Genomic DNA, 11,579 nt, shown 5'->3' with positions numbered 1-11,579 from the left:
ATGCAGGACTGGGGAGGGATTGTGGTTGGTGGCATGAGGGACAGCAGGTGAGGCAGGCAGATGAAGAGATGGAATTAGAAAATGCAAAGCTGGGCAGGGCTTGAGAGCGGATTGGAATTAGGAGAGTGATCTGGGGCAAGATGCAGGTCTGACAGGAGGCATGGTTTGAAGGGAGATGCAGGGCTACTGCGATAAGTGAAGGATTTGAAGCTGGGGAAGATGCAGGGTGGGTGTAGAAGAGATGGGTTGGGAATTGGAGGGTGCTGAAGCACTTGTGTGAGTAAATGGGAGGAAAGGAGTTTGGAGCTGGGGAGAGCTGCCCAGATGGTGTGGGATGGGGGTAAGTGAGGGAGTTGGAAGTGCTTGCAGGACTGGCATTGGGGGAGCTGGGGTGGTGTGAGACAGGGAGAGATGAGAGAGTGGGCTAGTCTGGAGAGAGCTACAGGGCTGGCATGAAGCAGGTGAGCTGAGGGAGTGGGGATTTGGGAATGTGGAGATGGCACAGGGATAGTAGCAGGTGAAGCGGTGAGAGTTGTGTGGAGGAAGCTGGGGACATTATGGGACAAGAGAAAGTAAGGAGCAGTCTTCCCTCTAATTTTTCCTCCTAGTTTGTAGGGACCCGGGCTGCAGGTGGCTGGTGCAGGAGGTATTGTGGGGCAGAGGGAGATGAGGGGTGGTTTGGGGGGATCTGGGTCTGAGGGTGGTTGGTGCAGAAGGTGTTGTAAGGCAGTGGAAGGCAAGGGGCAGTTTGAGCGGGGAGCTGGGGCTGCAGGTGGCTATGGGTTAAGGCATTGTGGGGCAGGGGAAGTGAAGGTCTGTGGGTGGTTGGGAGGAGATGAAGGGCAGGGCGGTTTGGGGGGAGCTGGGGCTGGGGGGGTTGTGCGGCGGGGGAAAAGAGCAATTGGGGAAAGCTGACGCTGGGGCTGAGGGTGCTGGGGTGTGCAACATAAGGGGCGAGGGGCAGCGTTGACGGTGGGGTGAGGGAGCTGGGGCGGGACTGAGGGCCTTGTGGGGAGGGGGGCGAGGCTGAGGGCGGGGTGAGGGAGCTGGGGGCGGGGCTGAGGGCCTTGTCGGGAGGGGGGCGAGGCTGAGGGCCTGGGGGGTCGGAGGGCGAGGCTGAGGGCGGGGTGGGGGAGCTGGGGGCGGGGCTGAGGGCCTGGCGGGGCGGGGGGCAGGGCTGAGGGCGGGGTGAGGGAGCTGGGGGCGGGGCTGAGGGCCTTGTGGGGAGGGGGCGGGGCTGAGGGCGGGGTGGGGGGAGCTGGGGGCGGGGCTGAGGGTCTGGCGGGTAGGGCGCAGCAGACAGGGCGGGACGGACAGAAGGTGTTTCCTAAAGGGGCCGATCCCGGCCTACAGCCCCCAGGCTCCAGCCTCCTAGGCCCCTAGTCCCGCCCCGAAGCTCTCTGGCCACCTCCCCCTCGCCATGGCTTCTGGGCGCGGGCGGCTGCTGCTCCTGGCCCTGGCCTGCTTGGCCGCTCTGGCGGAGCAGCCGCAGCTGCGCTTCAAGCCGACGCCGGTCCCCGCTCCCGTGCGGCTCTTCACTGAGTCCGAACTGGCCCGGTACAGCGGGCAGGAGGTAGGGGCAGGAGGGACCGGCGGGGAGGCGCTGTCGGGGAGAAGGGGCTGCCCCCTGCGGGCACGGTTACGTGGGGAAGGGCTCTGCCCCCTGCGGAAGAAACGAGCCACGTTCAGCCTCGCCCCTAAGGAATGTTAAAACTTTTCATATCAACAGGCGATCAAGTGTCATCACAGACTGGAGCTGCCTAACCTGCTCTGCCCCGGTGGGAGGCATAGGCAGCGCTCTCCGACGCTAATAATGGCTGGGAAACAAATGAGGACGCACACAGGAAAAACCTAACTTGGGCAAACCCAGGGTGGCCAACCCACAAAAACTTCATTTACGGAGAAAATGGGAAAAATTTACAGACAAATTTTTTTACAGGCATAATTTTTATACTATTGTAAGATGACATAAATGGCCAATAGTGAAACGTAATCGTCAGTAACCTCACAAGAACAATATGTTATTTAACTCACTTTCATTTCGTTATGTTGCCAATGTGCTGATGCTAACTTGGCAGGATAATGTAGATGATAACAGCTGGTGGTTCACATTACATCACTGCAACCATTGGGCTAAATAACCAACTAAAACTTCCAATTTCAGCCATTTTACTGCACAGCAGCAGAAGCAGCACAGAAAAAATTAATTGCTATAGAATAATTGCAGTTTTTTAAAATTGTATTGCACTTTTACAAAACTTACAGACATCTAACTTTTTTACAGACTTTATGGACACGTCCTACTTCGGGTAATTTTTTACAGACTGTCCATAAATTTACCAATGGATGGCAACTGTGGGCAAACTAGAAACACTGCAGTTATAATGACTAACATCTTACAAGCCTATCAAAACAAAAAAGCAGTCAAGTAGCACTTTAAAGACTAACAAAATAATTTATTAGGCGATGAACTTTCATGGGACAGACCCACTTCTTCATATCACAGCCATGGAACAGACTCAATATATAAAGCACAGAGGTCCAAAAACTGTTATCAAGGTTGACAAATCAGAAAAGTTGTTGGCAACCTTGATAACAATTTTTCTGATTTGTCAACTTTGATCGCAGTTTTTGGACCTCTGTGCTTAATATATTGAGTCTGTTCTGGTATGGCTATGATCTGAAGAAGTGGGTCTGTCCCTCGAAAGCTCATCACCTAATAAATTATTTTGTTAGTCTTTAAAGTGCTACTTGACTGCTTTTTTGTTTTAATCAAATACAGACTACCATGGCTATTTCTCTGTCACTACTCAACATCTGAAAATCCTGACATTTTCAGTTAAGGGTCCAATTCAACCTTAACTGATCCTTCCCAGTAGAAGAAAGCCAGTAGTTGTCATGTGAAAGAAACATAAGTCTTCCCCAAGGTATAACTGAACTAGTAGTATGTTATTTTGTTATATGGGGCTATAACCTGCACTGTTTCCCCCACTCAATAGTCATACTTCCAATTTATATGTATACAAGACCTGTCTTATGAGGATGTGTAATTTATAGTGAAGGTGAAGGGATATTGACCTGCTAAGTTCAGCACAGTGAGTAAAGTATATAAGAAAGGTGCTTGCCTGCATTCACATACAATGATTGTGTTAGCAGTTGTGCTAACTTGAGATTTGGTCTGTTATCCCTGTCAGGGTGGCCCATAGGAATTAAAAGCGCTACAACCCTCAAACTAAGGGTTTGTATATGTGGGGGATGCAGCAATGCTCAAGTTACAATTTTGCACTGAAGACAACAACGCTGTAGGATGGTGGGCATAGCAAACTCTTATGGTTCATATGTAGAGGCTAATATGACATGTTTCTGTAATGAATTGGGTAGTGTGCATATGTACCATTCCTTTCTACTAGGTAACAGTTGAGCTACTCAAATATGTTAGTGATCAATATACTAATGAGAAGGAATTGATAGATGGCATGGTAATTGATGGTAACAATCAGTAAGGCAAAGACTGAATAAACCTACCAGAAATGATTGTCTGGCACAGGCAGCCATGGATGCAGTTACTTATTTTGGTCTCATTGGCTGTGTCTACACTAGCAGGTTCTTTCGAAAGAGCACATGGAGTGTCTACACACAAAAAGCATTCTTTCAAAAGTAAATTGAAAGAATGTGGTTCTCCTTTCAGAATCACTCTTCCTTTCCCGTTTCAGGAAGAGCATCCCCTTTCTAAAGCTTCTTTAGAAAGAAAACCTGTAGATGCTCTGCAGGGCCCTTCTTTTGAAAGAGCAGTCTTCATTTTCAGTCCCTGGCTTTTTCTTTCAAAAGAGCGGGGGCTATGCGCACACTGTCTTTGGAAAGAGCAGATCACTCTTTTGATCTGCTTTTTTGTGTGTGGATGCACTCATCTGAAAGAAGCTCTTCCGGAAGATCAGGGGTCAGCAGTCTTTCTGAGGTGGAGTGCTGAAATTTGACCTTATGACCTCTATGCATGGTCCTAGTGATAGTCCTACTTACAATTGGTAGAGTGCCTTCTTGTGACTTCTGTGTTCTGGTGGTGGAAAGGGGGCAGCCTCACCCCTGTAGCAGGGCTTCAGTCCTGGCCCTGTGCTCCCGCTCCCTCCCATGCTGCATGGGGGGAGGTGCAGTGGGGCTGAGCTCCTGCCACATGCTGCTCCAAATCAGCTCACGTGCCAGGAGTGCCACACATGCTGGGGGTTGCCAATCTCTGCAATAGAGCAAAAATGGGTAACTGGTGGAAACTCTTCTACAGATAGCCCTATCTGATAGTTTTTCTGTTGAGATAGACCAAGTTCACTCAAGTCATTTACCTTCTCAGGCAAATATTATAGAAATGCTTTTTTGAATCAAATACAAGGTGAATCTCTCTAGTCCAGCATTCTTGGGACCTGACCAGTGCTGAATGAGAGAATTTACCAGACCATAGGAGGTCAATTTTGTCTAGAAGCATTATCAACACTTCCTCTGCTCACTGGGCTCTTAGAAGACAGTTGGGGGTAAAGTAGAGCTAAATAACAGCACAGAACTCTGAAAACCAGGACTGGTGTCTGTAAGCAAACGTTATAGGACTTCATGAGTCTTGGCCACACCCATGATAAGTGGTTGTACAGCTAACTAAAATCATGCCAGATTACGTATGTTGGTGGGCGAGAGAGTGCTGGACTGGAGAGGTTCAACCAGTAGTACAGTTTCAAGTATTGCTGAGGTACTTTAGGGACAAGCTTCTCATACCTCTATCCAAGCTGTCAAGTATCAGAGAGGTAGCCGTGTCAGTCTGTATCTTTGAGAACAATAAGAAGTCCTGTGGCACCTTATAGACTAACAGACATTTTGGAGCATAAGCTTTTGCAGGTGAAGACCCACTTCCTCAGATGCATGAGTGGGGTGTGGGGGCGGGGGTGTCAGGCTGATCAGTTTTTCCCAGGCTGGTAGGGAAAACCACCAAAATAATCAGGCATTGGGCCCAAAGTCTCTAGTAGTTTGTCAGATCTTTTTTCCCCTATGATGCACAGTGGTAGAACGAGATAGTCTTCCTGTTTCAGTCCTCACAGAAAAAGATCAGACACCAGATATCTTCTCCCATCTGAGTGCTTATAGACAGTTCCTCAGTTTGAAAGATCTGTAGAATGTGTTTCACCACAAAGAGCAAACCTCTCAATAGGATGTTGTAATACAGAGCCTTTGATAGTTTCTCCCTAATCTCTGTTGCTATAACTAACACCTCTAAATTTTACCCAGTCACAGTTATCTCTTTATTCTTCCAAAAGCTGTGGTGGTTCCTCCAATGAGGTGATCCTCAAAGAAAATACTTCCTGTTTACGAAGTTATTGTTCTCACTAAACTAATCCCATAGTTGTCAGAGATGTGTGGGGGTTACATGAAGCATCTACATCCTACTCTCCTTGTCTTCCAGGGATGACATTTAAGATGATAGATTCTGAATCTTCCTTTAAGGTGTTCTGCTAACTCAGTAAGTCAAGTATGTAGACAGTTTTTACTGATATCATGAAATTAATGTAGGAATGCAATCTCAAAGTTTTAGCTTTCTACAGTGAAAATTATCTTAGCTAACAAATTCAAAATAATAAAATCCTTTTCTACATTTATAGAGATCTTTGCTGAAGAGCTTGTTGGTTGGCCTCCGTGGGGTTGTCTCCAGAAACTAAGAAATGCTAACCAGCATCTCACTGGCAGATGAAATAGGTTATGAGAGGAATACAAAGTAGAATCAATGGTTTATTAAGCAAAACAGGTGGCAGCAGGTCAGATTTTGTGTGTGTCTGTGTGTGTGTTTTCTGTATTTCTTATTACACTCTTTCACCTCAGACAACATCCACCTCCAGAATGATTTACTTAATCATCTTAGAACAAGTACTGACTGACTCCAGAAAAGGCTCTGAAGGGAGGAGTGTATTATATGACTGCTAAATTCCAAACAGAATATTTTCTTTCTTGAACTTTCATCATTTCCTGGGATTAAATCCATATTCTCATCGACTATATCAAGTAGCAGTGTTTATTTCAGGAATGTCAAGGACCTGTGGGAGCAAGAGACAGATTCATGCAGCACAGAAATAAACAGGGTTTAACAGACCTATTACAGTAGAAAATTTGGTACCCTAAAAGTGGAAGCAAACTCCAATAGTGAGCACAGGAGCCTGCATCCCCTCCATGTCAACACAGTAGTCACAACACAGACACTCAGAACTTGGCATCAAAGCTAGATATTGTGAACTAAATGTCACTGGATACCACATGATGAACACTGAGTAATTTTGGTACATTGACCTGTATGGGACCTGGGGGATTTGCAGACTTTGTTCTCTCCCCTATCCCTGCTTATGGCTCAGAATTCAGCCTCATTACTGTTTAGTACCAGCAGCTGACACAGGGATAAATGACTATTTGGCAGCTGACAGCAGTCCAAACAGCCAGGTTAGAAAAACAGCTTTGTGTTGCTCAGAGACCCACAGAGAATTTTTTTTTCCAGCATGTAATTGATTTGGGGACTGAAAGAAAACTCCAAGCTGTGAATCTTGTGTGCATTGATCTTGATTTAAGTTGCTAGAGAACACACAGTAAGGGATTTATTATCTTCTCAGTCTGCTGTATGCTTACTGGCTTTATTTTGAGCACATGCTAGCCTCTCTCTTTTTTCTAGGAGGGTCAGCCTATTTACATGGCCGTGAAAGGAGTAGTATTTGATGTTACTTCTGGAAAAGGTGAGTTGGCTTCTTGCAACAGATTCCACCCTCCCTTTTCTTTCACCTTCACATTGTCTCATCTTTTTTCTTAAACATCCCAAACTTTAGAAAACTTCATACACTGTTCAAATACAAAGAACATATCCATTTGCTCTTCATTCCTAATCATTCTCCTGAAATTGCCTTCTTCCATTCTCAACTTCACATCTCATTTCATATCTCATTTCATGCTGACATCTATCTGGAACAGAACAGATCTTTTTCTTATTTTTTGTGACCCAGGGGCCCTGTTCAAAGCCCAGTAAAGGCAATGGAAAAACTCCTACAGGCTTCAATGGGTTTTGAATTGGGGTCTAAGTACATTACCTCAGCCTTATAAAATTCACTTGTTACATGAGGTGTTTTATGTTTCACCACTCATGTCTGAACTGTTATCTTATATATCATCCTACCATACATTGGAAAGAGGTGTATTTTTAACTTTTGTTAAGATAACCCATCTTATCCATGTTATAATCCTCGTAAAGACAGGCAGTTGCCATCTTAGGCCATGTTAACTAGTCAAGGTAAACCCTCATGACTATCTACTTCAGATTTTGTCTTCACTAGGAAAAAAAAGGAAAATGGCAAATAGGTTTACAATGGGAAAATATACACTAATTATCCTTCTTTAAATCCCTAGAGGAAACAAGCCACTGTTGTTTTTACAATAAGTTAGTGTAGGGTATAATATTGACTACCTTGTGGTAAAAACTGTGATGGTCTGTCTCCAGTATGTTTTCATTGGGATAATTATCCTGGAGGTAAAAGTGCACCTTTTTTTGGCAGTGATGAAAAGGTTTGAGTTAGGGAGTATCTAACATTACCTTTGTACCTTCAGTTAACTGATTGCTCGTTAACAGGAGAGAGTTAAAACATTTGTAAAGGCAGGTGTGAATGTCCCTCAAATGTTTGAGGGATATTCTCACTGGTCTTTATAGGATACAAATGTGTGTTCTTTAGACAAATGCTTAGGCCTTGTAGTGAGGACTGATTAGTTACAAATTGGACCTAAGTCATCTAAATTCAAATTACTCTCTTAGCATAGACCAAGGCTAGGATTTAGAATGTGTTAGCTGACACATACATGTTAACCTACTGTAAGCAAATTAAAGTGTCACTTGACCACTTTAGCACATTAAAGGCCCACTGAAGTACCTACACAAGACTGTTATCACACTGGCAAACAATCTCATGCTGGATAATAAACTTTTCATACCTAACCTAGACAAGAACAAGGAGGAATCCTGTGATGCTTTAAAGACTAACAGTTTCATTAGGGCAAAAACCCAGTTCATCAGATGCATCATTAGGTTTGCAGATATAGACGCAAGGCTGTTAGTCAGTTACTCCTTTGTATCCAGATAAGGCTTTACAGCAGGGATCAGCAACCTTTTCAAGGTGGAATGCTGAAATTTGACCTTTTGACCTTTGTGGGGTCCAAGTTCCAGAGATGCTATTTAAAGTCACAAAGGCCACATCTACATCTGTCAATAGCAGTCACTGTCGGAAGAGATTTCCTGGCAAAACTTCCGTTGACAGATTGCGTCTACACATAAAAGCAGATCAGAAGAACAGTCTGTTCTTTTGACAGAGAACAGCACATTGCCAGGACCTGTCTTGACAGAAGGGCTGACTGGAATATCTGCAAACAGGGCTGCCTGGTGAACTGGAAGCCCTGGCTGTCGACAAAAGGGCCCTGGAGCATCTACACAGCTGTTTTGTCAACAGAACACTGTTGAGAGGTATAACACTGCTGGTGGATGTACCAGGTTTTGGCAACAACCTGTTGACAAAGCATGCTTGCCATATAGACACTGTGCATTTTTTTTTGGCAAAAGTCCGGTTTTGCCAGGAAAAGCCACTCTTGTAGAGGTGGCGTAATAGTCCCACTTACAGTAGCTTCATTAATAAATAAATTGAGATGCAGAACTTTACCATTTGGGTGGTGATTGGGAGCAGTAATTGGTCTTTTGTTGAGTTACGTAACAGGTGGCATGGCTTTGAGCAAGCTCCTGGCTGCATGGGGAGATGGGGCAGGGCTGAGCTCACACCTCACGTGCTGATGAAAATCAGATTGCATGCCAGTCTTGGCACCCGTGCCAGGGATTGCTGACCCCTGCCTTATGGATTATAACATTTTAAGGGCAAAGATCTTTTCTCTTAGATGGGTATAAACAAAGCTCTGCAAAGAATAGATAAATTATAAGATGCCAACACTAACTTGAGGTCAAATATTGAGGTTTAAGAACACAGCCCTCCTCCTATCCCCGCCACTGCATGCACTTTTTCTAAGCACAGGGTAAATCTTTCTGTACACCATGGTACAGTTAAGGAGGAGTCCAAAGTTTGACATAGAACTTCACCAAAATTTGAGAGGACAGGGGCTCAGATATGAGTCCTTGGTTTTGGCTCATATAGGGGTATAAAGGGTTCATTTCATGTTGGTTTAAGAAAATGGCTGAATTTAAAAGCCCATTGTTCTCACTGTCTGTAGTCTGAGCATTACTAGGATGTCCTCTCCTTGAACAGAATTTTATGGGAAAGGTGCCCCATACAATGCCCTCGTTGGGAAGGACTCAACAAGAGGAGTTGCAAAGATGTCACTTGCCCCAGAAGATCTCACTCATGACATAGTAAGAAATGGGTTTCTTTGTTTGTTTAATTCCTTCTTTGCAAAATTTCAGTCTTTTGCCTGAGTTCCCTGAAGTATGTCCTCCTGCTGTGTATTTATGCAAAGCCCAATTCCGTAAAAAAGGAAAATGCTTTCTAAGAAATGCTGCAATACCTTTTAATCTGAGACCCCTTCCATTATGTGGATTTAGATGTTTTCCTCTAATGTTGCTTTCCACTATTTATATATTCTTTAAAAAGTGCATTTAGGACTGGTGAAAGACACCAAACTGAGAGCCCTAGAGAGAGAAGTTCTCCATCAGGAGAACAGACACAACTTGGACAGCAACTGCCTCATCAACATAACTTAATAGTTGTCTAGAGGAAAAGCATCTAAGGATGTGTAGTTCAGTTTCCTTGATCAATTCAATCCTTAGTGTGTCTGCTCTGAATACCAAGTGTGCCAGCTTTGATGGTGCTTTTTGATGTGGGCACCTTTCCCCTTGAAAATTAATTGAAACCAACAACCGACTTCACCTGAGGAGCTCAAGCTCTGTCACTATTAGGCTGAATTTGAATAAGTGACCTACAGGTGAAAGTTTCTGTGATAATGTAAACCTTTCATTGTTTTTGTGCCCAGCAAATTAAATCTGAAGGCTGACTACAGGACTAAAATGATCAATAAAGACATATGTAAATACCTGTCTTTTTTTTCTTGCCCATATTTCATTTAGACAGGACTCACAGAAGAAGAATTAAAATCTTTGGATGATATTTTCAACAATGTATACAAAGCCAAATACCCTATTGTTGGTTACACTTCTCAAAGAATACTGAATGAGGATGGCAGTCCCAATCAGAATTTCAAACCTGAGGATCAGCCACACTTCAACATTAGAGATGAATTTTGATGAGACACTTAACATCCTGAAAATCCTCCTATGAACACTGTAGAACACTGTGAGACTAAGAAGTACTGACTGTGTCTAAGGAAGAAGAATACTTCATATAAATGTATTTTTTGTATTTTCTTTCCCCAACCCAATACAAACATTGGCTGATTACTACTGTGGTGAATTCCTTCAAGTAGTGAACGAAATAAAATGCAATAAGTAACTCATATTTGTAGTCTGCATGTGGGACGGCTAGTGGTGGGGGAGAATTATTTTAATAAAATTCTCACTGTCAGTATCTTTCTCTATTTTTAATGTAAAAATAAAACTTGATAATTAAAGACTCATTCCCTAACAGGGAGAAAGTGTCCTTTAACGGCTGAGTCATGAGATTAGGGGTTTTAACCATTTCTGGGTTCTGCTCACTGTCCTGCTGCAAACTTGGTGTATTGACTGAGGCCTCTTGTTTCATTTCTCAATGACTCAGTTTCTCCATCAGTAAAATAGGTGTAATAAGTCTTCCTGTTTCAGAGGAGTATCTTCAGGCTTAATATTTGTTCTCTTGGATTACAGTGGATATATAAATGCTGATTTCTCTGAAATGCACTTAACTGCAAAGCTCTGTGCTATAAAACAAAGATGATTTTTCTCTGTTGTAATATTTTATTACCTTGTGATTAGATTTAGGCTATGGCTGCACTCAAGACTTTACAGTGGCACTGCTGTGAATTCTCTTTAATGGATCCATTCTAACCCATAAGGAACGAAGCTTCCCATCGACTGAATCCATCCCCAGTGAGTGGGAGCAGCTCTGGTAGCAGCATTGCTTCTCCTGCAGCATAGCATTGTCCACATCTGCATGTAGATGGGTATAATTTATGTCACTCAAGGGGATGGCTTATTCACACCCGTACGTATAAAAATTAGACTGACATAAGTAGTGTAGATATAGCCTAACTCATGCTTATTACTGTAGTAGTTTCAGCAAAACAGCACTTTTTACAGTGCTGTTTTGCATGGGTTTGATATTTAAAATTATGGTTTGATAGTTCCTTAATATCCTCAACTCCTCACTCCCAAATTACAAGCTAGGAGCTATGGTTATCATAGAGTCTTTGTTTGCATATTGTAAATTATAAGTTTACTATGATTATCTCAGTCTGCAGCAAATATTCCCAGCTTCTTTGTACTGTCAGTTAAACTCTTCGGTTGACACTAGGTGTAGGTGCTGAAATTAGGGATGCTGCCATACCCCCAGATTTGAAGTGGTTACTGTTACCTTAATTTATACCAGAGACCACCCCAGGGT

The 11,579-nt window shown here is 43.7% G+C and overlaps 1 protein-coding gene across 1 annotated transcript; it reads left to right on the top strand.

The window, feature by feature from the left end:
• Nucleotides 1-1,311: 1,311 nt before the first annotated feature.
• Nucleotides 1,312-10,536, top strand: NENF (neudesin neurotrophic factor). The gene is made up of 4 exons (XM_074990004.1): nucleotides 1,312-1,573; nucleotides 6,683-6,743; nucleotides 9,297-9,400; nucleotides 10,112-10,536. The coding sequence occupies exons 1-4, from the start codon at nucleotides 1,421-1,423 to the stop codon at nucleotides 10,286-10,288; spliced, it is 495 nt and encodes a 164-aa protein (XP_074846105.1). The 5' UTR covers nucleotides 1,312-1,420; the 3' UTR covers nucleotides 10,289-10,536.
• Nucleotides 10,537-11,579: the final 1,043 nt, after the last annotated feature.

Source organism: Carettochelys insculpta, chromosome 3, assembly GCF_033958435.1.
Source record: "Carettochelys insculpta isolate YL-2023 chromosome 3, ASM3395843v1, whole genome shotgun sequence".
Taxonomy (NCBI): Eukaryota; Metazoa; Chordata; order Testudines; family Carettochelyidae; genus Carettochelys; species Carettochelys insculpta.
Note: the sequence above shows the minus strand (reverse complement) of the source record. Positions and strands in the feature narration are given on the sequence as shown.

Coding starts and splice junctions, on each gene's coding strand:
- NENF (XM_074990004.1), top strand. CDS start 1,421: ATGGCTTCTGGGCGCGGGCGGCTGCTGCTCCTGGCCCTGGCCTGCTTG. Junction 1,574..6,682: donor CCCGGTACAGCGGGCAGGAG/GTAGGGGCAGGA, acceptor TCTTTTTTCTAG/GAGGGTCAGCCTATTTACAT. Junction 9,401..10,111: donor AAGATCTCACTCATGACATA/GTAAGAAATGGG, acceptor TATTTCATTTAG/ACAGGACTCACAGAAGAAGA.